The sequence below is a fragment of the Apteryx rowi genome, unplaced genomic scaffold, assembly GCF_003343035.1.
Source record: "Apteryx rowi isolate R43461 unplaced genomic scaffold, aptRow1 scaffold_6, whole genome shotgun sequence".
In the NCBI taxonomy this organism is placed as follows: Eukaryota; Metazoa; Chordata; class Aves; order Apterygiformes; family Apterygidae; genus Apteryx; species Apteryx rowi.
In genome coordinates, this window is record NW_020450871.1 from 6401967 (window position 1) to 6428617 (window position 26651).

General features: G+C 36.9%; 1 protein-coding gene and 1 long non-coding RNA gene across 2 annotated transcripts in view; one reads left to right on the forward strand and one right to left on the reverse strand.

The window, feature by feature from the left end:
* Positions 1 to 25943, forward strand: part of BAIAP2L1 (BAI1 associated protein 2 like 1) — a 34628-nt gene extending 8685 nt beyond the window's left edge. Inside the window, exons 3-13 of the mRNA XM_026083100.1 lie at positions 13334 to 13395; positions 13495 to 13566; positions 13886 to 14023; positions 15402 to 15554; positions 16033 to 16200; positions 16973 to 17123; positions 18308 to 18515; positions 18827 to 18904; positions 19267 to 19444; positions 24648 to 24688; positions 25227 to 25943. Of these exons, the coding sequence (XP_025938885.1) occupies positions 13334 to 13395; positions 13495 to 13566; positions 13886 to 14023; positions 15402 to 15554; positions 16033 to 16200; positions 16973 to 17123; positions 18308 to 18515; positions 18827 to 18904; positions 19267 to 19444; positions 24648 to 24688; positions 25227 to 25302 (1325 nt within the window). The 3' untranslated portion in view covers positions 25303 to 25943. The remainder of the gene's footprint in view (positions 1 to 13333; positions 13396 to 13494; positions 13567 to 13885; positions 14024 to 15401; positions 15555 to 16032; positions 16201 to 16972; positions 17124 to 18307; positions 18516 to 18826; positions 18905 to 19266; positions 19445 to 24647; positions 24689 to 25226) is intronic.
* Positions 3631 to 7649, reverse strand: LOC112974416. The gene is made up of 3 exons (XR_003256265.1): positions 7581 to 7649; positions 3957 to 4106; positions 3631 to 3690 (listed from the first exon to the last, which is right to left on the reverse strand). It is a non-coding gene; the product is annotated as an uncharacterized LOC112974416 (long non-coding RNA).
* Positions 25944 to 26651: the final 708 nt, after the last annotated feature.

Sequence of the window (26651 nt, forward strand, 5' to 3'; positions counted from 1 at the left end):
GATGTTTGTTTGTTTTAATTATTTTGTGTTACAGACTTATTATTTTCATAGTCTCATTCTGTTAAAACTTACCTGGAAACAGGTATACAAAAGCTGTTGCTCATCTGCAATCTGAAACCAAAGAACTTGGAAGAACGCAATTTTTTTTATTAGGAGTAGTTTTGTGGTTAAAAACCATTGCAGGTAGTTTATGGAAGCAAGTATTTGGCTAAAAGATTGCTCTGTGTTCTGGTCGTTGCAAGATAGGGAGAGGTGTTTGGGGGCTAACTGTTTAATGGCACCTACGTGAAATCCCTACTGGGCAGTATCTGCAAGATTTGGGGGGTTGCGCTCCTAATTTAAGGAGGATCACTGAACTCCGATTCATGTATTCTTCTCATGCACGAAAGACTCGACTGCCTTAGCTGTTCAAACATATTTATGTAATGCATATTTGCAGAAAAAGTATTGTAATTTTAAAGGTCTCCGCAATGTTGTCATGCTACTCAAGTACAAAATTTACATTGTGAAGTGATGGGCTATAACTCCTAGACTTAAAATATATAGATAGATAGATAGATAGTAACGCTGGGATGTGGATAACTGGGGGCAGGAGGGTTCTGTATATGGATGTTTCCTGTTTTGAGAGCCTTTATACTTATTTGCAGTTAGCCAAATGTCTATATAGTTATCGGGGTAACTACATATTCCTTTGAAAGTCTTGGTTGGCAAACCATAGGTTCATTGAGAATCGACTAATGATTAATGAATTAGGCCTACAATTTATCCAATAGTTTGCATTTCTCATTAATCTCTTTAAGTAAGTAAGATAGAGCACTTTCTGACAGGGTCATAGAGAACCTTTAGAGTCTGATAGCTATTTTCTAGTTTTTTCAAAACAAACTAGAACATTAACAATTTGATAATAATGTAAATTTAATGTTAATTTAGTAGTGTAAAGCTAAATTTATAAACAGTACTGTTTGTTTTTTAAGTGATAACTGTTTCAATTTACATGTGCAACAGATAGGAACCCAGTGGACTTTTCTTTCCCTCCTCCTTTTTATTTACAGAAATAGGAGATTTTCTTTATGAGAAACTGAGCTTAAAGAGGTCAACTTATACAGAACAATTTTTGGAGATAAAAAGGGAATATTTTTATTTTGCTAAAAAGAATGTATTTTCATGCTGAAAAATTTCTAATCAGACTGTAATGTAAGGCAGTATCTTCTTATCCTGTCTCCCTAAAACATGGTCTTGCAAGTATTTGTCATTCAAAGCTGTGTTTTTTCCTTCCTGATTAATAAGCAAAAGAGCCATTTGAGCCTGTACTCTTAAAAGCTAGGAGTAACTATCTCTTTCTGCCTCTATAATACAGCACTTAAGTGTCAATCTCACTACTGAGAAAACCAAGCAGAAAAAGGAAAAATTACATCATTTGGGATAAATCTAGCTAGTTGCACTTCAGTTAATAAAAGGGGGGGGGTTGCTGGCTTACTTTAGCAGATAAATTGACTCTTCCAGCTGGAATCCAATTTCACTTGTCTTAGAAAGATGACACCTAGCACCCTTTCCTTCACTGGCGCATTTAATCTAAAGAAAAGAGATCTGTCACCTTGTCCTATCTCCGTGTACTGCAGCACATGTTCTCTCTTCTATAGTATAAATGTTTGGCTCTTGGAACAGGTTGTGTTGGACAGAAAGGCAAGGGAAGTGAGCCAGCAGCTGCAGCACCCCTTCAGCACCTCATCTGGGGAAACTTCTGGGAAACTAGCTTAGATGCTGCAGTTGAAGCACTTAGTATATCAGGCCAGCTTTTCTTACGGAGCTTTAATTATAATGAAATTGAATTGGAAGAAGCCACTGAATTTTTTTTCTGATAACAAGGAAAGTACATAGAAAGCTGTCTTGGAAATGAAATGCAAAGTATTTTTCTGTTTTTCAGAAGTGAACCTCTGTATCTTTAAGTTTTGCAGTAGCGTCCTGTTTCTGTGTTATATAGCCCTCCAGTCTGCCATAAGAAAGCTAGAAGGAGAAGAGGCAGCCTTTTAGATAATTTTCTCCTGATGAAAACAGTAATTGGATTAGTGGAAACTTCCTCCTATTGGTAGCTCTACTCTTCAAGGTCATTTATAAATTTAAAGCAAACCAAACAATCCTATCAACTTTTTTTTTCCTCTGGAATCAGTACTGTGACTTTTCATGTTCAGTGTTCTGAATATAAACATATGATGAAAGTCTGTTGGAAGAAAGAAAAAAAAAAAACTATAGGCTTAGATTCTTAAACATGAACAACTTAACACCATATCTAGTAGCTGGCCTAGGCATCAATTGCAGAGCTTCTGGAAGCTGTTTGTATTCCCTGATTTATAAATCAAATTAACTATTCAGGCACTATATATTACAGATTGCTCTGTGGGTGTCTGTCAGGTGCTTAGAGCTTTATGCATGTAACTTAAAGTTTGGCTGCCTAAAGGAGCTGTGACCCTGTTTGTTAAAGGAAGAACATGTGGGAAACAAATCTGGGCAGATCTTGTCACCTGGATCACATGGTATTTTAATAGAGGGTAGAGGCTGTGGTAAACATTCACATTGAGATAAAATGCTGAAATAAGCCTACATACAGCGCTCATCGACAAGCCCTGCCGACGGCCTGGCAAAATCTTCTACAAGTTGGTGTTCAAAAGCAGTGGAGAAAACCTGGCACTGTACTATTAATAAATGGGGGGGGGGGGAGAAAAAAGTCAAGAGAAACCCGTTACCCTGTTGCTATCCAGAACCATAAATAACACAAAAAAGCATCACAGAGCAATAGATAACCAGGGAGGAAGGTTGCCACAAAACACATCCTGGACCATGAGGGAGAACAGCAGATCAGATGGCACCGTACAACGAAGCAGGACAATCATTAGTTTAAGACTTTATTCTTTTTCGAGTTATATAATCCTTCCCTCCCACAATATAAAACAGAAATGATCCTGCCAAGTGAAGGAGTGAGCAAGAGGTGGGAAGCAGGGCTTGTTATTAAACAGGAAGGAATGTACGTGCTTAAAAGTAGATGTCGCAGCTTGTTCTTGTAAGATTACCAACAAAAAAGCTTGCTCTGCATGCACTCATGTTGGTATACCTTCCATTATGAAGGTTTTTCAGTGTAAGGTGTAAACTTTATGGCTCTGGAAATGGCCGAAGGGAGGAAGAGAAAACAGAAATACACCAAGTTTTCTATGAACGATCTCGGGGAGCGCTGGTGTTGCAGAGGAGTAGGAGCACCGGGGAAGAAAAGGAGACAGACGTTGATAAGACTTTTCCAGTTATTTTTCAGTTTGATTTCCAGATAATCTCTAGATCATGAGTCATGTGCCTCAATCAGTTTCAGGGACTTTTCTTAGCAGCAACCTGTATGCTAAAGCAGATCTCTCGGCTTTAGCCAGTGAAAAAGAAGAGGTGTAGCAGTCCTGCAGCCTGTTGCCCTGGATTTGTTGGGGTGGCTAACGTGCAGTCGTGCAGGCACGTTGGCAGCCATGTGCCTCGTGATGCCTTACCTGGCGAGGGGCGAGAGCCGCGCGCGAGCCTGCGACGGCCCGGGAGGGGTTCGCGCAGAACGTCTGTACCGATACACGTGGCCCCGCGCCCTCGAGGGGAAGAGGAGATATTCAGACACCCGCAGGAGGTGCGCACTTGCTTGATACCTTCATGCTGTGCCTCCGAGGCCTGAGAAAAGGGTGAAAATGCCACGGAGGGCCTTCTCGTGGGTTTGCTCTCTGTATTGGAACGGTTGAATTGCACATTAGCTTCGCAGGTAGCAAAGACGTCACCTTTGCAACCGAAACCCTGGAAAGGCTGCCCTGCGCTCCTCCGCCTGCGTGCGCGCGCAGCCTCTTCCCCAGTGCGGTAGCGGGGGCCTGGAGAAGGCCGGTGCCAGCGTGCGAGAAGCTTCGTGCTGGGGCGCCTGTTCCCCTGCCGCCCTCCGAACTCACCGAACGCGGGACGAGCGCGAGACCTCGGGGCTAGTATGCAAGTACAACAGGCAGGAGGCCGTTCTGCTCAGCCGATCCTTAGCAGCCATGGCTTTGCTGTGCTTTGCTTTTTTTTCTTTTCCCCCCTCTTCTTTTTTTCCATGGGTATGTCTGTTGGCAGACAAAGAAATAAGCTTGTGAGCGTGTGTAGATAAAATGTGCTATCTTAATTTGTTCATTGTATAATACTGAAACTCGTCTTGTCAATGGGAGAAATAGATGGCAACTGGAAAGTAAATGACATCATCGTGAAGAAAATGCCATCGTATGTGTAACTAGTTTGTAGATTCTTTAACCAAGGGTCTAGCTACGTTTTGTACATACAGTACAAAATATAAATAAATAAAAACCCAGTATCAGTTGTAGATGTCATTAGCATTCCTGAGAAACAAATACATTTGTCTTGAAATTCTGAGGAAAAAGAGTTTTATCAAAACTCTAGGTTCAATTTGGGTTGAGACTGGGAAACTCAACAGCAGTTCAAGGACCTACAGTAAAAATTGCAGTAATATGCTCACATTTCATTGATTTTTTTTTTTTTTTTTTTTTTTTACGTATCACCTACAACTACAACTTAAATATTTTCCTCTTTATTTTGTTAGTACTGGAAACTCGTAAAGAACTTCAGTTTCGGCTGTTTAATATAATTTGCTTGTTCCAGTGCTGTTTAAAAAAAAAAAAGAGAGAGAGAGAGAGATTAGCCCTGTTGTGTGATCTTCCCCAACTAATCTGCCTAAAAACAGCAGGGCCTCATACAGACGAGTTCAGGCTTGTGGTTGTGTTGTAACTTTTATTTTTTTTGTGCCTGACTTGTGTGAGGATTACAAGTCACTTATTTGTTTAACCAGACTGCAGCTCAAGTATGAAAAGCCATTGAATATAAGGCTTTCAAGGCCTTATGAAAGATCAATCTGACATACTTATCTTAATATAGTGTGTTTTTTATATGTTTGGGTAAAAAAAAAAAAAAAAAAGCCTGTAGCAGTCTTTAAAGATATTAGTAACTGGAGTAGCAGGTGGAAAAACAAGTTTGCCATTTTTCATTCATTATTTATGCGGCATATGCTTTTCCTTTCCTTTTTTAACATTAAAATTTAGTTACTATGCTTACCAATCATTTGAAAAAAGATGAATATTTCATGTTAATTAACATCTGTTCAGCATCACAGTAGCTTTAAAAACAATTCCAATCTCTAACTTTTTTTAAAAAATGGAGTTTATAGCAGTTCTTTAAAGCAGTCACTCTTCAGTAAGAAACCCACTGAAACTTTTCTTTTTTGATTGAGAGATAAAAACATAGTTGGGGAGGAGAGAAAGGGGAATTAGACTAGCAGATTGATCTTTGCTGAAAACATTAACAAAAAAAAAGTCACACAATTTCAAAATAATGGAAGCTAATAATTTTACTCTGTTTAAAATAGTAGAGGCGTTTCATTCACCTGAGTCAAAAATGCAGCCCTGTGAGAAGGTTCGTCACCACCTAAGGCTCTTGGTGCCCAGCTCACAAACTTAGCAAGCGTCCTGTGCAACCCTGTTTGTTGCTTAATGGGTTGGTCTGGATATGGAGCCCAGATACTTAGACTTATGCAGCTTCTGGGGTCTTATGTACTCTGGAAGTTTCTCTCTTCTGTATCTGTAAGACTTTAAAATATTTTAAAAGGTTTTAAGTATTTGGAAGTAATGTAACTTATGAAAAAAAGAGTAATGAAACTGAACTATGGAGAAATAGAAACTTCTTAACCCTGGGTGTTGAACCAGTTTCAAATAATTACCTGAAACACTGTGGGTTGTGTAACTTGAGCTAACTCTGGAAGAAAAAGGATGCTTTGAAAGCAACTTCATATAAAATGCCTATATAGGTACAGGGATGCTGAAAGCATGAGGCTATTTCTATTTTAAATGAATAATTGCTGCAGTTTATTTTGTGTGGGAGCCTAATTTAAACAACTCTGACAACACAGGCTGTTAAGAAGACTTTTTTCTGTTTTTTTGGTATGAATTTGCTCTGCATGAAATGAGAAGTAAGGCTGTTCTGTGCCTGGCTTAGTATTAACTAAGATGGTATTAACTTAGCATTAACTTCAGATATAGTAGTTACTGGACTCAGGACCTGACTTTGGAAAATGTTTTCTTAAATTTATTGCATTTGTGTTTCGTAAATGGGGGGAAAATGCTGATCTGTCAGGAGTTCATCCTGATTCTGCACTCAGCACGGAGCGTATGCTTATTCCCCTAAGGAGTGCATCTCAGTGGTGATGAGACCGACAAATTGGAAGACGCCTTCCAAAGAATTATTCTGGCACACTGAAGTGCCTGTGACAAGAATTTCAACGGCCTTTTTGGTGCACTTCTTTGGGATAAGCACAGTATTCAGTTTACAGCAGGGCAGATGTAGAGTCCATTACCTCCATCGAGTTGGGTTTCCCAAGGGTACAAGAGATGGTACAGGTACAAATTAGGTTTTGGGCTTCCAGTTGCTTTACAGCTCTTATGACTGTGTGGAAAATAAAATAGCTTTCTAATGGTTTATTAAATAGGAAAAATCTATTTAACCATCAAGTCTGTTGTTCAGTTTCCAATTTTTTTTCAATTGTATTTATTTCAAGTGCTTTCACTGCTTTCCCTTTTCCATATAAACAGTCACTCTTTGATTACCCTAAACACAATCTTGTTACTTTATGCTATATGCTGCCAAGGCCATACATCTTTAAAATATAATGGTAACATACTGAAATTAAAAGGATTTGTAACTGTATAATACTGTGCAATAGGTCCTTTGACTTCATGGCAGCTCCTGCCCATGTGCAGAGTTAAGCAGGTACACAAGTTTTCACAAAGTGAGGGCTGGTTTTTAGATTTTACACTTTTACATGTCCAATAAGAGCAGAATGTTCAATTTCATTGCTAATAGTTTATAATCAATAGCACTTTGGGGTTTTATTGCACTGGCCTTGTGCATAAATATACAGATTTCTGTCACTGTGTAGTGGAGGTTTTGTTCATTTCCTCTATCCCACGTTTAATCTGTTTTAAATGAATTAACTACTTTGGTTAAGTCACAGAAATGTTTCTGTTGTTCATAGCTTTAGTGAGAAGTTTATTTACTTTTTTTTTTCCCTGATAAAAATTGATCTGATAATCCATTTTAAAATGTGAAGTTCCCTTTGCTTGTGGCTTTGTTTTATGTAGGCATTTTTTGCTGTTCTAGCAAAACATAACAATTTTGAAGTGCTGCTTCATGTTACTTTGTTCTAGTATCCATAACGGACATCAAATACTTTATTCTGAAGTCTCTTCTCCTTTTCTCTACTGTAGGTTTTATTCCCTTTTTTCCCCCCTTCACCTTCTGCAGTCACCTTCATAAAATGGCATTGAATGGTCATGTGTCAATGGCATTTTATAAAATGAGCTATAGAGAGATTTACTCCTTGCTTCCTATTTCATGTTCATTCATGCAGTAAGGAAAGGCAGACTTGACCTAGTCCTATTGATTTATGTGCATGTTAGTATTAATTCTACAGATTTTTAAAGCATTCTGGGTGAGTTGTATTAGAAGCAAAGTACAGTTAGAGTTTGTAAACTTACATTTCTTTATCTTTCCTTCTCATATTATATTCCATTAAGGCTAAATTCAGGCTCTTTGCCTTCTTCAAGGTATCTGCTGCACAATTAAATCCTCCTTCTGCAATAAATCCTTTCTATGAGAGAATGATAATGCATTTGAGGCTTAACAGACATCTTTTTCAATCATATTTGTTATACTGTATTCCTTTGCAACTTGCTATTTACTTTTCAGGGGTTAATGGTTTCAAAGGACTTTGTTTTCTAACTTTCCTTTGTCATAAATGCCTTTTTTCAGGAAAAGGGTAACTTAGGAAAAAAAGAGATCATCTTGACAGAAAAGGGATCTAATAACATACTTGAACTATATCGTCTTCATGTGTAGCTTTGACTCAGCCTCTCATTCTCTTGTTTAATGTAAATAACTGTGCGGTTTCATCTCTAAGACATTAGGTTATTAGACCTACCCTGAATGCAAAATGGGACAACAAGAGATAAATGAGTCATATAATTAAGCACTTTGTCCATTCCCAGATGCCTAAGAAAGTCTTACTAGAGTGACTTCTGAAATGTTTCCAGAGTGATCTCCTCTAAAGAAAACAAAATCTAGGTACATTTCAAGTAGGTTATGCAGTTAATAATACTTTTTATTAATTCTAACATAGCTATTTAATATTTTCAAAGCTTGTTTTAAATGATTTTGTTAGTAGCTGCTAATATTTGTCTGTAGGGCAGTACTCTATTGATCAAGAATTCTGTTTTTGGTTCTGCCTTGAACAAATTCATCTATTCTTCTGTTCCTAAGAACAGTCAACATAAGCTAAAAAGATAAACAACTGCTACAATCACCCAGTGTGAACATTAAGATTAAAGTGTAACTGCTGCAAAAATTCCATATTCTGGCTTTACAATGAATATGTTTTTTTTTTTCCAAGTGACACTTTGTATTAGAAATTGTTTTTCATGTTTTCATCTACTGTGAAGACTTTATTTTAAGGATGTCTTCTTGCTCATGTGTTGCTTAACGCAGTGTGTGAAGAGTAAGGGTGTTGTATTTTGGATTAGTGATTTTTTTTTCCCCCCTCACAAAACCAACAGAGCTTTAATGGGTTTCTAGTCTACCTTATTTTCTCAAGCACAATACGTGATGAATCTGATTAATCCTACTCTAGTAATGCTGTTGCCGTCCAGATACAACTAGCTGCCTTGGCTGAGCCTAAAAATCTTCCAAATTCTTAGTTTCAGGTTAGAAGATATATATATATATTTTTTTTATTTTATTATTATTATTTTTTTGCCTTAGCATTGAACCTATTTGAAACTAAAATACATTTACCATGGAATTTGGCATTACTATTTGTGATCATTTTTCAGATTATAGCTGTATTCTGCAGCCTAGTTCTAAGAAATATATGTGAGAAATGTTTGTTTTATTTTTAATTATTTTTTAATATTTGAGATGTTCTCCCAAAAGCCATGTCTGAAAGAGATTGTTTCTCCTCTTCCCTGCCTTGCAGTACTAAACTAATGGTAACATCATAACACAAGTACTTGTAAATGTTTCGGACTATATTTTTGTTTTCTAAAATAATATGGGTATATTTAATGGACCTTGTTTAAGTTCTGCCATTTTAGTCACTGAGATTTCACATGGGAGGTTAGAAAGCAAAAAATGGTATCTTTGAAAGGGAAGTATTTTAACAGATACTTATGTTCATCATCAGCACTGGTGTTTTTGCTTTATTAATTCATTGCATAATATGATGCCTAAAGCTGTTTCAAGTTTACAGTAGGTCTGTCATAAATTGGCCTTAAGTGGCCTGTTATCATGCAGTCTAGTCAAGCCATTACGTTTGCCAGCTACGTGGTTTGCCAGTAAATGATGGCAAGGTTAATATTTGGTTACTGTGTATTATGAGCTCTGTGTGTATATAAAAACTGATCGTGAGCAGATTTAATTTATGGCAAAATATTTTTAGTTGACATGAGAAGTGTTTGTCTTCACCTCAAGCAGCGCATTTCCTGTCCTTTTCGCAAGCTGAATAATTACTGAACACCAGAGCCACGTCTTAGTTTGCACTGTTGTTAATCCAGAGTAACCCACTGTCTTTACTGGAGCTGTTCTATAATTCACTGTTTTGATTAAAATCAAAATATTACATTGCAGTTGTTCAATCCTGTTCCCTTCGGATACTGTTACATTTAGGCTGGGGGTCACCTTGGCTCTCTTGCATTAGTCTTCTATAAAAATTTGTCTCCTTGCATGAATCTTACTTGGGAGGGCCATCAAAATGGGGCCAACCTTTTACCTTGACCTGGTGATAAAAGAACATGGTATATGTTCACTTTAAAAGTGCTCTCTATTTAATCTGCAGTGCAGAGTTTGACATATAATTTAAATCCTATTAGGTCAGATTGTGCTTTCTATGGGTTCCTTTCAAAATGTTGATTCAAAACATGAAAGAGGAAATGAAATGGGTGAGCCGGTACCTAGAGTGCCACTGGATTACTGGTAGCGGTGGGGATTTGTAGCATGAAATGGGTTTTGTCTGATGCACGGCATCCAGGGAGGCTTTGGTTGAGAGGAAAGGAAAAGAAAATGCAATGAGAGAGACAGTCACTGATACATAAAAATAATATTTAAAAGTGTTCTAGGGTGTGTGAAGAAAATAAACTTGTAAAATATAGTACAAACTTTTTAGAAGGAAGTGCAGTTTTTAAAGTACTCTTAACGTCAGGACATGTTTTGGCAGTATTCTTTGTGTTAAAAAATAAAATAAAAAAGATGAAAAAACACTGTTTCTAACCAAGTATTCAAGGCCTAAAAGCCTGAAGGCTGCAGTCAGTTCCAGTGCTGTCTGAGACAAAAATAACAGCCTCCGAGCGTCAGGTTTTCCATTCTTGACGCACCAGGTGAATGGGTTGTTTTATTGAGCGTTTACACTGCGGTGGCGGCGTGGGCCGGAGGAAGGGAGTGCGAGAGCGCTGAGAGCTGCGTCAATGCCCAACGTTGTTGGGTGTCTGTCAGGACTGGGAGGCTGCGGCTGGCTGCCTTAGCGTTGCCAAGTATTAGCTAAGCGTGCTGCTCTGGCAGCAAATTCACACAACGGACTTTGTGTGAAGAGTGAAAATAAGCTAATTTTAAAGAGAATAGAAATCTGTAAGGGCAGGTATTTTGATGGCCATTTCAACGTTCACCTTGAATTTCTGTAACTTCCTAAATAGCTTTCTATTTTGCATATTTAAAAACAGACCTTATTGTCTTGTATTTCTTGATTATTTTTTTTTTTTTTATTTAAGTGTTCTACCTTATAAGTTCCTGATAAGTGTTTACTAAACTCATCCAATTTAAAACACCATTCCAGTCTAAAATATATAGTATCTTTTCAGTTGAGTTTGGTAAACAGAAATACTACTAAATACTTTTAAAAATAAGAGTGACTGACTCATGTCAGCTACTTCACAATTGTTTCATGCAACTATATTGTATTTACCTTTCTGTTGCATATGAAATAACTAATTACTATAGCAACTCTCCCTTCTCATAGTATTTACCCTTATAATTCTGTATTCACCAGCAACCCTAAATACAAACCAAAAAAAGCATAGTGTTCTGTAAACTGTACAGAAGGACACATGAAAACAAAATTTTATATATATATATATAGTTTTATATAACTTATCTATATTTTTATATATTATTTCTGCGCACACGCATGAATGCCTTAAAAAAATAGCTTCTCTCTCTCTCTCTCTCTCTCTCTCTCTCTCTCTCTCATCTGTATCTCTGGGCTTAGAAGAGACAGTCCGGAGTGTAAATTCCTTTTTCTTGCTAATCAAGGGGTTGACTGTTTCCATTGTATTCTCAGCTTCCTGCTTCCAGGCCCCTGGAGCCTGTTGCACAAAGCAAAGAGGCGTGGAAATGGGGATAGGGGCACGGACAGGCTCTCCTGAAAAGACAGGAAAGGCACCTGCTCTTCTTCCTGACCCACCTCTGGTTTTCCCCATGAACACTGATACTAACCCACACTTTACATTATTTAGTTGAAGATCTACTGTGTCGTATTGCTTTACAGTATGGAAGATATGGTTCTCATTTCAAAGAAACTAAAATGTTAAGATATCATAAGTTGAGAATGACAAGAAGGGAGAAAAAATGATCATACGTTCCCAGGCGCTGTGGGAATGTATCTAGCTCCTATGGGAAGGCTGTTGAATTACTAACATGAGTTATGGGGAAACAGGAACAAGATGATGAGAGTGATATTCTCATAGAGAGTTCTGCGTGTCACTCACTTTATTGGGCTGAATTTCTCCATTACCTGCACTTTTGGGGATCTTCTGGGACCTTCTGCTTGCACGTGAAGGATCTGAAGGATGGTAGGATGATAAATCTCTGCTAACTCAAGGCGGCTTCTTAATGAATATGGATGGCAGAAAACATGATTTGGAGAGCAGCAGGTTAAACAGTTATTCATCCAGATATTTCTGGAAAAAGGAAGTGGCGAACAGTGTAAGATTAACACATGGGGGAGCCTGGGCTCAGACTGCCGGTGACTACAGAACCAGAATTTTGTCAGTGGCGTACAGTTTTGTAGGGCCTGCCACCTGTATACTGCGAAATAACTAAATTGCTGGAGGAGGCATGCCAGGGATCCAGCTCTGGAACCGAACCTGCCGTTCTTGCCATGGAAAAGACAATGTTCAGCGACAGCAGAACAAGTCTGTAGTCAAAAGACTCGTAGGTGAGACGCGGCTTGGGCACCGTGTTGCGGCACCCTGCACTTCCAGCTTTTTTTACCGGCTCCCGGCTGAGATTTAGTAGCTCCTTATCGACAGTCCTAATTTGGGTGAAGTCAAACTGGGCGTTTTAGGCTATTGCCAGCTACTGCTCTCAGGAGCATGTTGCAATATCCCGGCCCAGACTGGCACCCCGACAGCCCGTCAGTGCAGGGCAGCGAAGGGGCTGGGTGACGTGGCCGCCCGCGCCTGGAGCGGGCTGAGGCGGGCCGCGTTGCAGGGTTTGCACGGCGTGGGAGCGAGGTTTCTGCTCTGCACCCTTCCAAAGCAAAACAGAACAGCCTAGCGCTTAGCAGCAGCAGGCAGAAGTCAGCGGTGTGATTTTGTGCTGGAAGGGAGCAAAGAGGAACGGGCACGTTTAGGGTCTGCTGAGAGGAAGCTGAGAAATCTGCCGCCCCTTGGCTGTTCCTTAGTGCCTTACAGGCAGGCTGCAATCTCTGATAAAACAGCATGAGAAGTTAATCAGCAGATGTATGCGATGGGTTTTATCAGGTGTGCTGAGAATGAATGTGAGAGGTTACTTTATTAACGCTGAACATGCAGCTAGTTAACAAACACTAAGGTTTAATTTTCAGACCAAAAAATGAATAGTGGCTATTTGGGTATTAACTGCTATCTCTACTTCTTGTGTGCTATTCTCTGACGTGACAAGAAAAGAGGATCTTACTAAGTCGGTATGTCCTGTCCTGCAGAGAAGGAAGTATTTTATTTTGTCTGGCACTCCATGTCTCTTCTGCATAATAAACATGATTAGTTATTACTCGATCATTTATGAGTGTCTCAATAGTCTGTGGCCAGATGCAATTATTTAGTTAAATTGCTGTGATTAGCAATAGCAAGACGTTTCTTATTCCTCTTATGTATATACTCTAATTAATAAATATGTTAGTTAAATATATTTTATTGCTGCTCTTTTTTAACTAACTTCAGACATCTAAGAAAAAAAGAAACAAATATGGTTATATGTTTATCAACAGGCCAAGTTCTTGTAGAAATTTCAAGAACACACAAGAAACTTAATGACTGTCTAGAGGAAAGTGTAAGTTAAAAGATTTTTTTAATCTATTTAAACTTTTGAAATTATAAATTACTTTTTTGCTAATTTTTTTAATAACCCTTTATTTATTTGCTTTTAAAGTTCAAAAAATTTCATAAAGAAATTATATCTGAACTGGAGAAGAAAACAGAACTGGATGTAAAATACATGAATGTAAGTACGTTGAACTCTAATAGCAAAGAATATCATGTTTTATATATCTGTTACTAGTCATAGTATTTTTTCAGAAATTGTTCAGTAAGAGTCAATTAATACATTAGAATTGAGGTCTAAATATATAAAAATGACAAAAAATGTCAGGGAACCAATGCATGACTTAGTGGCATTTTTAAACTAAAGTGGAGAAAAGCAATTGGCAAATTTATTTGATGTAAATTAGCGATATATAATAAATATGGGTAATGCTTTCTAGTCATTTATATAGTTATGTTGCTGTGTGCATTATGAGATGTTTTAAATGCTTTGTTTGCAGGCAACTTTAAAGAGGTACCAAACTGAACACAGAAGCAAATTAGATTCTTTAGAGAAGTCTCAGGCTGAGCTAAAAAAAATCAGAAGGAAAAGTCAAGGAGCACGAAATGCAATGAAATATGAGCATAAAGAAATGGAGGTTAGTGTATTGTCTCATTGGTTTCCTTTGTATGAGAGCTGGTCAACAGAAAACATTACGCTGTTAACTGAGTCTTTTCTAAAATCCGACATATGAAGCTTACCACAACTTTTTTATATGCAATATAATTAGTTAATACACATAACTCCTAAGTTGTTTGGCAACAGTTCATCTCTAAAATCTCAAAGAACGTGGTGTTTTTCATTTCTCTAAGTCAGGTTGTATTAAAGGCACTTTCCAGCTGAAATTAAGCTTTGGACTGCAGTGCTGTTTATATTCAGAAACCTCTGCTTCAGTTTCTAGGATTAATCCCTTGACCACCAGTTCATTTTTTTTAAAGTAGCTCTGTAACTAAACCTTTATGCAGAGGCTTACACAGGGAATTAGCTATGCCATGTAAATTCAGCTGTAATGTGCTATAAATTTATTTCCCAAAGTAGGCAAATGGCAATTTCTGTTATCACTTATTATTACCTGTCCTACTGATCATAAAACACCATTGCCATCTTGAGGTGAAATGGAAAATGGCAAGATAATGAAGAGAAATTTTATTTGAAATATTAACAGTCATATTCTGGTTGCCATGTATCTCACAAAAATATTTGTCATGGCTATTCTTATTCATACGAACAAAATCTTTATTTCATGTTAGTTTTTATGTTTTTTCCTCCTTATCTTTCTATTGTATTTTTCTCTTCAAAGAAAGCATTGGTTATAACCAGGTCCAGCAAACATAAATAATACTGGCTTGTTTCTTACTACCTATCTTTTAACCTGCATTCAGGAGAGTTCTTTTTTGGAGGTATTGGACTGAGAATTCAAAGACTGGCATTTAATCACAGCCTAGCCATGAACTTTCCTGATAACCTTCGATAAATACATTTTATTCTCTTTAGTAACTCATGTTCCCCTCTACAATGACATATAGATTCATCGTAGCTTTGTTAGGGTAAATGTAACTGCTATGAAGCAGTAGTAGATGAAGGTAATTAGTCTAATTAAAGAACACCTGTGGCCTTAAAATTGCTCAGCTCACTTGCTACTGCTTTGAAGATGTCTTCTTATTTGCTCCAGAATTTTATTCAGAGGGTAAAATACTTTTTACTGTTTTATTTCACTGAGTTTTATTTTTGTCCTCTAAATAGATTATTGATTGCCTATAATAAGCATATACACTTATCTGATGAGGATAGGGGAGTTAAGTGTGTGCATGAAAAGAGGAGGAGTGTGCAGGAAAGGAATAGAGCCTTCTTACCACCCTGTCCCGCTCCAGCTCCCCTTTCCAAAACCCTTTTTGAGGATTTTGGAGTTCACTTCAGTAATAAGGTAGAGTATCAAATCAAACTCAGAGGTGGTATATGATTTTTCTTTTACGTAGTATGTGGAAACTGTGAGCTCTCGACAGAGTGATATTCAGAGATTTATTGCAGAAGGCTGCAGAGAAGCTCTCCTTGAAGAAAAAAGAAGATTCTGTTTTCTGGTGGATAAACACTGCAGTTTTACTCAGCACATGAACTTCTATCACGTTCAGGTCAGTGGCATTAACATAAGCAGAAGTAAAACTCCTGAAGTCTAATAATCATACAGAAGATCTGCAGTACCTCCTGCAGGATGTTGATCAGACAGGCATAAATAGCAAAGGTGGCACAAGCAGCACTGTAGAACTGGACAAACTCTGTCATGACCAGTTCACAGAAAATGTTTTCAATGGAATGTTTTCTCTTAAATGCATTATAGCAACAATGAAAGATTGCTGTGACTTTTTAAAATCATACTTAAAAGAAATTATGGGCTGATCAAATAGTTCCAACCTCTAAACCTGAAAAAGTACAGTCTTTCTATCATGTTCTTTGTTTTAAAGAGATATCACTTAATTATGTGAGCCTTTTAAAAGACTTCCATTTCACTGAGGTTATATTATTTTGGTATAATGAAAATTTAGCAAATAGCTCTGTGCAATTTTATGAAAAGGCATGTCTTTGACTAATACCTTTTAAATTTGGATGCAGTGTGCAGACTTCCTCAACTCTAAGCTGCATGGGTGGCAGGAAATCTGTAGTGATGCCACAAAAGTGCCTGAAAAAGTTAAAATTATGATAGATGAAATAAGGACACCTGGTTCCACTCCAATATCAGGAACTCCACAGCCTTCACCAATGATAGAGAGAAACACCATGGTACGTATGTCATTCTCTGCTGCTTAAAGGTTCTGTCTCTCAGATGGGAATGGATTAGCTTCACTAATTTCTTTTGTACGTAAGCATTTGGGTTCAGGTCTGTAATTTACCTCTGTTGGAATATACTGGGGCTGGGTATGAAAGCAAAATGATTAAACTGATGCTCTACTACTGGAAATACACACAGTATAGTGGGCAGAAGCATATATCCAAACACGGCTCAGTTTTCAGGGGGGTGCATAGGACTCTTTCCACAGAGCCCAGCCTCGGGCCTACATTTGTTCTAGCCGCTCCATTTCCGACATTCTTATCTGTAAGATACAATTACATACTCAGTAGTTCAACATAAAAACTGGTATTTTCTATTTTCTTTCCCTCTTCTTTCCTCCCTCCGTGATTTTTATTACAGCATATTTAAGAACAGGTTAAATTCTAAATTTCACCTATTTGTATGTTGTGTTACCACTAGCTGCTGAATTTCTAAATGATATTAATCTCCAAAATTTTTTTAGAAAGCTACTAATCTAGGTAAGAATTTGTGGAAAAGGGGGTTTTCATAGCACTCCCACTAATAAATGTTTGTCAAGGGACAGAAGCCTCGTATGAACTATTCTTATCAACAATTCAGATGGAACACAAGGACTTTCTGAAGGGTCTATATATATAAAATTTAGGTATATTTGAGTATTGCTTTCTAGAATTTAATGTTGCAAATAACCTAAGATGTCACTGTCACCTCAATATTGTGTTAATCTTGTTTCTGTGACTCTAGATTGGAAATGATTTTTATCCTCAACATGAAAATGCATCAAAAGTGCCCCCTGCCCCTACAGGTAGGGCATACACTAGTCCGCTAGTTGATATGTTTAACAATCCTGCAACGGTTTCGAAGGTATCTTCCGAAAGACTAAATAATTCAGCAGGTGAGTGTCTTTGTTACAGACTATGTAAGTGCAAATGACGTAATGCTGAGAATTAGCCTAGGATTTCTTGACTTCCACGTGATGTGATGCCTGAATTCCAGAAGATACAGAGGAGTAGAAAATGGTCTTTACAAAGTGTTTATATACTAGTTACCTTTAAGTCACATGAAGGGAAGAACCGTTTGCAGTACAGTGCAGGTCGATAGGCAGATTCTGTTTTAATCGCTTTCCAGGCCTTCCCGATTAACCAGCTTAAATGCTCTTAAGACTCCCACTCTAACAGAAGATGACACTCTCTGATTTTGAGCAAGATATATCTAAGTGATTATTTCAGTGCACACAGACGTAAACCAACATTGCAGTCTTGTTCTGTTTTGTGCGGGGGGGTTTTTTGTTGTTTTTTGTTTTTTTTAAGAGCATGTACCAGTTGGGGAAGAATACATGTGGGACAAAATGAACATACTCTTTTATTTCTTTGCTGAAATGCAAAATCCTACTGAGATTTGTTGTATTTGTTTTTAAAAATACTAATTGTTTTGCTCTGCTATAGGGAAGGAAAGAAAGAACAAACTATGTCTAGATCACTATGTTAAGAAATGCAGAACTCTTCAATGTGATAATAGCAATTTTAGCGTTTCTTGCTTAAAAATACCTTTACAATATACTGTACTGGTCAAATAACATATGGTTTTAACACCTCCTTTAAGTCTTCTGGTAAACATCTAATGTCTCTAAGGTGCCAAGTATCTGCAACTTTCATTGATTCAATTGAAGTTGAGTGCAAGGCACACTTGAAAATGAAATCTTACACTACATACACAGTGAAATTTTTTTTAGAATGGAAAATTTTCAGACAAAGGTCTTTTACGGATGTGTGCATTTAGCATTTTGTATGCCAAAAGAGGAAAGCAGTAGCAACAGCTAAAATTCACATAACTTCTATGTCTCTTGGTTCAGCCTTACTGTGACAGTATGCATATGTATAAATACACATACTATTAAGGACTTCATGGTAATCAAACATTTGCATATAATTGAGAGGAATTCAATACCCAAAGCAACACAAAGTCAGGGCTTGATTTGCACTTCAGTATTCTGTAATCTTCTTCTTTGTCAGACAACTAACTATATTTGACTTTGTAAATGTGTGGTCAGTTTTGAATTTGGGCTTTTCTCTTTGACAGAGAATTCAGATGATGCCAGTTTATCACGTTCAACCTCTGTCGCCACAGGACTGAATATAATGAAAAGACAAAAAGTAAAGACAATCTTCCCACATACTGCTGGAAATAACAAGACATTACTTAGCTTTGCACAGGGGGATATCATCACACTTCTTGTAGCTGAAGAAAAGGATGGCTGGCTTTACGGGGAACATGACTCAACTAAAGTGTAAGATAATCAATATATTACCCAATTTGAACATTAAGGACAAATGCCTCTTATCAGTTTTTAGTAGCAGATATTGGTAAATGTTCTTCCATCTTTTTGCTCGCTGTCATTGACTGGGAACTTGGAGTCCTTCTGTAAGGTAAATCATTGCACTTATTTTAGGGAGACTTTGTACACTTACTTGGTATCATCAAAAGCCAGGTCTTTAAATGTTGAATTTTCTCACTTCATTGAGCCTACTGTTCTGTCCAGTGTTGTCTTTTAAAAGATAGGTCTAATTTTATGTAACATGAAATCTCTTCCCATTACAGAAAAGGATGGTTTCCATCTTCATATACAAAACCGCTAGAAGAACCGGCGGAAGAAAAAGCATTTGTCCCAGTGCCAAGGTAACATTTTAGATGAGACTTGCAGAAATGCTCAAATCTTTAAATTTCTCTAACCTTTACTAAAAATGTTGCTTTTCTGCTCATGTTCTTTGTTGCTCAGCAACGTGTACAGTAAATACTTTCTAACAGTTTGTAGTGTGATGCCTTGATTACATTATCATGTCTTAATGATTATCCGGGGACCCAAGAACTAGCATCACCCTCACTTCTTGTAGTCCTACCAACTTCAGTGGGACTATGCCTTTTATTAAATTTCAGTTCATGCACTTTTTGTGCTTTCTGGGGACTAAAGATATCTTTTAGGGGCAAAAGATGTATTATATTAATACTGAAAATATTATTTGTTGGGTTATGTCTTGCAGCCCTGCACCAATCAGAAGTGTTAGTTCTGTAAATCTTGCAGAAAAAGGTGGTGTTGTCCTCCCACCGCCAGACTATCTGGGATCCTTGCAAACAGGTTCAACATCAGACAAGAGAATGGAGTCTTCCAAAGTTACTGCTGTTAAAACACCAGCCGAGAGACCAGAAAGTGCGGGTCCTGTAAGTAATCAGACACCATGAATCCAAATGTTCTGCCCTTCTTACTTTTCTTGACCTACTTAACTGAGCTCTTAACTGAGGTCCTGGAATATTCTAGCTGCTCCACCTGTACTAGACTTAGCGCATCTGATGCAGTTTTCTTCAGATGTACCATACTTCTTGGCATTTCAGTCTCTCTGTTCATAGTAACAGGAAGGGAGAGGAATTGTTTAGAGGTATAACTAAGAGTACAATGAGACTTTTTTTTCTTTTTTTAAGCAGGTAGAATTATTCTGCATAGCAGAGAAAACTTCTCAATAATGGAATATGTGAAATGTTAGAACAAATCCTCATGGAAGGCAGTACAAATCCATCATCTTAAGTGACTTTAAAGCTGTAGGGGGCCAGGAGTTTTGAAGTAGCCTAAATTCTGTATTCAGTACTTTACGCAGCTCCATGAAAGTTGATATTTTTGTGGATGTAGTTGAGGGATAGATGTACTAATTAGAGTCTATAATAAGCAAAATTACAGCTGAGTAGAAATATATATTTTTTAATAGATAGTACTATATATATCTGGTATTTCTGCCACTAAGTCAGCATTCAAACAATGATTCAAGTTGAAAGTTAGTAATTGATTAATTTGATTATATTAGTCTTGCTCTTACTGCATAGCTAAATAAATACTTTGCTGATGTGCACTTAATGGTGATAAATATATTTGAGATTTTCTTCAAAAATTGATCTTTAAGATGATAACAATTTGATGGGAAAAAATGTACTGTGATTTATACAGATATCAAGTTGTCACTGCTAAAATTGAAAGACAGTGCCAGGGAAAGATGCTGAGTTCCATTAGTAGGTACCATAGCAAGCTTCTGAGAAGGAATCCTATAAATTACATTTAGTTATTTATTGGTAAAACTGAAATATTTTATACAGCGATATAAAGATCTAAGCAACATCTAAGCTGTCCCTTTTGACAGATGTTTATGTTTTCTAAGTGATCTGTTGAATTATACAGTAAAACTGAAGTAGCCTGTGTAAATTTGTACTTCATAGAAGGGAAGTTCTAAAGGAAAAAAAAAAAGAAAGAAACTGGAAGTTTGTTGCATCACACTCATTAATGGTAAAATAGTCCATTTTAAGTTCAAAGAATGACACAATGTATATAGCAGTATTTGATCTTCTTTAAAATGGTAAAGCATCAGAAAATAATGATCTTTATCAAAGAAGTCTCCTCTTTCTACTTTTTTTTTTAATCTGCTATTAGGATGTCAAGTTTGTTTACAGCATTTTTTACTTAGAGGTATTAGGCATTTGGGGGGTTTTTTAGTGTCTTTATGTTATATTGACAAACGTAGAGAATGAACTGTGTTTAAAAATAAGTAAAATAGAAACTTTCATTTAATAATGACAATAATAAGTAACATCCAAGACACCATAATAGAAAAGCATTACCATCTCAGTAAGACACCAGCAACCAGTGTGCACAAATCATATTAATTGTCTGAAAATAACATCTGAATTTTAAACTATTAAAGAATTTTAACAAATAGGGGGAAGGGAATTAAATGTATTAATTTTCTTTTTTGAGTAAACAGTATTTCTTTGAAGACTCCATTTTTGTAATTAAAAAAATTAGACAAATCCATGATGTAAAGTAAAGTAGAGACTTTGCAAATAAAAAAAAAAGAGGAAAATTGCTAGAGATTTAGCTATAAAGGCCTTTCGGAAATGTTCCAGCATATTGAACTTGGCTTTGTAAAGCCACTGTACAGCTATGTTGGGAGAACAGCTATAGGTACAACACAGAGACATGTTTCTACTAACCATTGCCAAAATGTCTCTTGAAGTTATAGAAATAGAAACAAAAGGTATCTTTGCTCCAGTAGGAAGGCAAAAAAAGGCTACTACTACTCATGTAAGTATTACGGAAAATCTGTGATCCTCAAAATGAATGAAGAACTGTATGCTCTGCAGCTAAGATGAGGTTCATAATAAAGAGAATGAAAGTTGCTTGCCAGGGAGGTGGGAAACTCTCATTAAGGAGACCTTTCCCCATTTAGACTAGAGTAGTAATGTTTTGGGATGGTTTTTATTTTTTCTAAGACTTTCTATTAAAAGTTTAGCTGACTTTTGTCAGAACACTCTAATATTAGCGTGTATATTTCAATATAGCATATTTCAGTCCACATCTCAGGAAGTGGCTTTATTTATCGGTAGCGAGCCCTGTTGTGTAGGAAGTATGTGATATAGTGCTTCCAGCACAATGTCTTTCTATGAGAATAAAGCTTTTCACATCCATTAAATGAGTATCAAGAAGTAAGATCTAAATTTTAGTGTTGAGCCCTTTCCAGATCAAGTATCTCGGAACTTCTAAAATTATTGTGAAGAAAGCCATCTCTATTTTGACCTATTTGTGGTTTTCATTTTTGGATAAAGCAGCAATGAGCCCTAACAACTATGTAATGTCAGATTTATACACTGGTTCATTTATTCTATGGCTAACAGTTGAGACCTGTGAGATCAATATGTCCTTCAAACGTAATTATGTTAGTGATAGTTAGAAGATGTATTAGCCTGTGAAAGTTGCCAGGCAAGCAGAACGGTGAGTTCTTTGCCCTCCGACAAGTAAAAGGTGACTTGCTGTACAGCTTTAAAATTATTGAATCTGTTAAACTGTCTCAGTGTGCTGCTGCCTTTTATATGGCTAACCGTCCTCTGGCAGCTCTCAAGAGCAGTCACCTTAAGAAAGGCTTTTTTTCATTTATGGCATTTTGGTTTTTATGAATAAATGTAAGGCTCATGGACTAGCATTCTTGTTGAACTGAAAAACCAAGAGGAGTGGCGAATCATTCCGCTGCTAGACTAGGACAGACTTCTAATTGGAACCATTTAGTCTCTTTGGAGGCCAGAGTGGGCTTATAGTCTTTTAGGAGTGGAAGATGTATACGTCTTTTTTTTGGTTTCTAAATTTCCACAGGGAAAGCAAGTTCCAAAAACTGAGAAACTCTAGAGCGTAAGCTAATTACTTCTCTTGTTGAGGTACCCCATAACTCATAGCAGCTATATTTTTACTGTGATCCCCTGATCCTTCTTACCCGTTACACAAAAAAGAAGTGTAGAGGAGAGTCACTGCACTTGCACCAAAGGATTCTGCTCCATAATCGCTGTTTACTTCCATTCCTTTGAAAAGCTACAGTGCTTCGTTGTCTTTCCTGCTTCTGTGCAAGTTACCACCCCCACCCCCCCACGAGGCTTTGGAAAGAAGCTAAATATTACACCAGGCTGGTTTGTAGACTGGTTCAGGATTTGTATACGTGTGAAAGATGATAGTCTTTTATGTAGAAGCACAAAACGATTCATTGAGGCATCTTATTTTTGTTTCAGAATACACAGAATAATAGCTCAAGATTTCAAGTGGGAAAGATGAGGGATGGTTCTTGCAAGCTGCAGTTTTAAATATGATGGAATTTAAATTTTTCATGGTGTGTTATGTAGAACAGTTTTATACAGAACAGTTTCATTTAAGAAAAGAGTAGTTGATAGGTTTTTGATAGTTGGTGTTCAGTAAAAAAAGCAGCATGTAATTCAGACATTAATTCATCAAAGTATACAACTATAGGCCTGATGCTAGTTACAACAGATGTGATTCCAATTACATTGTTCATGTACATGTACAAGCTAAGCACAGGCTTTAGAAAGCTGCTGAATTAGGTCCTGAGTAAATACAGATTTCAAGGCACCATGACACAGGTGAAGAACACGATATCTAGGAACTACTGGTACAATAGATGATGTACCTCAAAAGAAAAGACTTAGACTTTGTTTAGCAGTGAAATTTTCAATTCAAGTATTAGCAACAAAATGGGCATACAGATTGAATGATTAGTAAAAATCAAAATGCTGTATAAAAGGCAAATGTATATTTCTGCTTCTACATGCACAAATGTGGTGGTCAAATTTTCAATCATGTTTGAGCTTTATCTGACACCTATTAGAAACAGTGTGATTAGTTTGCAGTTCAAAATATGTAATTTTAAGCCTGACTGATTATTACTACAAGTTGGGGGGGAGCAGAAATCAGATGTTTGCCAAAACTTCTGCTTTGTGCAACAGGCTTGCCAACTATATTTGCAATAGTTCTTCATTTTATCACATCTGAAACATTGTATCCCGTAGTAACGCTGTCGCAGTGCAGCACTGCCATCTTTTGGGTTATCTTAACTTCATAAAAATACAGTACATTTCATCACAGAAGTACAGTGCAAACTGTAGCTATAAAAACAAGTGTTTTCAGATCATGCATTTAAATGTGAGTGTAATTATAATGAAATACTAGCAATGGCTATTCAAAACTATTGCTTCTTTTGTATCATTGCTCTCATACAAACAATGCAAAATATATACATATACTATCAATCGGCTGTTTTCCTGCTTTTTTTTGTTACTGTTTCCTACCATCACCACCCCTGAAAGTCATGGGAGATATCTGAACTTGTATTTTTTAAATCAACAGTAGTTAAACATGGTAGCTGGTATAAAAACTATATAATACAGATGAGAATCTGCTCTCACCTCAGGCTTTTAATTTTTAAAAATGTTACTATGCTGGATGCTGCCTTTTTAACTTTGACTTTACGGTTGCATGACAATGTGTTGACTGTGCTGTCTGTGTATAAAATCTGCTCCAAGCCCAGTGTTCAAGTCCAGTTTTGGCATTTCACTCTGACAACTAGTAGTTTATAAATTATGCTATATAAACATTGTGGTAAGATATTCGTACTGCAGATACTTTTGCCTTTTTTTTATTTTTTTATTTTTTTGGTTGAGGACTTTGTTTCAGTGACATTTGCTATTTTAACCTACAAAAAGTTAACCTATAAACCTGTACAAAGGTTCTAGCCCAGCTAGAACTGAGACAGGTGCTCGATGATCTTGAACTTGAAAGAGCAGGCAAGGCCCCGCTGTTTTAGGGGCGCCTCCGCTCTCTCCCCTGCATGCAGGCAGCTGGTGCGTCTTTACATTTCGAATGTTGATGTTCCGAGCTAATTTTCTCTCCAACTACATCTCCACAGTTGAACTGCACCGTTATTACTGCAAAGGACTAGATGTTTTATCTTGTTTTAATGACAGGGCCTCTTTTCTTCAGAGGACAGTTGAGATGACCACCTGTAGCATTTGTTTCTGCAAACCTATATAAATACTCTTTCTTTTACAGAAACCTGATATGAATGGCATTATAAAACCGCCTTTTCTAAGGTATTTTTTTAAGCTTTTATAATACAGCTATATTTATTTGTATTGGCTAATATCACTGCATTAATTGTGAGGGGAAAAGAGGATGTTTTTCCTGTATTTCTCTAGGACCTTTCCTAGGCATTGGTAAAACATTATGGCTAAAATAAATAGGTTGTACTTTTCTCAGGAATGGCATTAAGTAAAATATGGCACTTTAGCCTGCTAATACACTTCTTGGGGAAATAATAAAGTGGTTTGACAGGGAACAGAAGTCAAACTACATCCTTAAGGGTTAAAAATAAAAATTCCAGAAGACTGGAAGTCATTTAAAGTATGTCCCAAACTACCTCAACATTAACTTCCCAAATTTTGGACCTCTGTCATATATAAGCTTATGTTTTAAAAAATCAAGTTAAACTGAGTTGCATAGAAGCTGCAGATGTAATTTAGTCTCCAAACAACTGTTGGATGAAGAAACTGCATGGCTTAAAAATTAGTCTTGCTTTTGATATGCTGTATTGCAGTGAGCCTTCTAGTAACTTTGTGCATTTCTTTTCAGTGGAGAAAATCCTTTTGCCACGGTGAAACTCAGACCAACCGTAACAAATGACAGATCAGCACCAATTATTCGATGAATATAATACTATGACTGTACCTCTTCCTTCTAAACACCATTTTCAGCAATGACAACTGCTATCTGAAGTTGTTCTAAAAACTTATTTAAATGTAATTACTGTACAGTAGAATGATGCTGGAGTGGATTTCTGATTTTTAAAGACCTGTACTTTCTAATGAGGTAACTGCTTTGGGCAAATGTTTGAGCATTTTGGCTTGATTTTGCAGTATGCCCTTTTTGTAGCGTGACAGAATTGTGAAAATACTGGAGATAGTTTGGGTACTCTAGTACGCCAGCTTAATTAATAGCTCGCAACAATCAATCTTTGGCATTCCTTGTTTGGAAACTGCAATGGTAAGTTCTAGAATATAAGTCTGCATATGCCCCTTAAAGCTGTTTTTTTTTTTTCAAATAAAACAATATAACAACTGCCTTAATATTCCAGAGTAGAGAACTGCTTGTATAAAGTGATTATATTTCATTATTTTTGTTTAAGACACCCTAGGTTATAAATAAATATTTATCCTCTAAGAATAGGCATGTTTGTAATGCTTTGCTTAATGTTCACAGATACAAATTTTTAAATGTTATCACAAACCTATATTTAAAGTCAAATGTTGTACTGTAAGCACATTCTTCAATGATAACTTCTTTAAAACACTTTGTCAAACTTTAGTCTTATGAAAAAATGTCGTAATAAAATAGTGCCATGATTTTTCTTCAAATGCTAATATAAAAAGCTGCCTTTGAAGTTCTATATTACTGCAGCCCTTCACAAGAGACAGAACAGATGAAGGTTTTCAATTTTTTTTTGGTCAAGGAGCCTAGCAATGGCATTAATGCTGACAGGGTATAGTATCTTAGTTAAGTGAAATATGGCTTTTTAAAGTGCATAGCTCTGGACCTGAAGCTGTTACCTCAGGCTCTGATCTCCTAAATCATATAGAGTTAGTCTGAGAGATTTTTCCTACTGTAATAATCTTAGAAACTGACTCCTCACTCTGCATCAGTGAACAGTTCACATATTTCCCACCTACTGTATACAGTCTGTATCATTTGAGCACCCCTAGTCCTTAACCCTTACTCGTTCTACATTCTGCCTTACATATGGACATTCCCCCCCTGCAGCACCTCCTGGCTATTTGTTTTGTTGTGCCATGCTTCTACTGCTATAAACAGTGAATTCAAGTCATGGTAAATGCATTTCGGTTACTTAGTATATTAGCATGTGATGGCTGCAGAGGTAGAGTACACTCATTCCATCTCCTCCTCTCCCTTTCCGGATCAAGGCTGAGGATACTTCATTTGCTATGTCATCTTGCACAAAGATCTATCATGACATTTCAAAACACTAACAGTTTAGGAGTG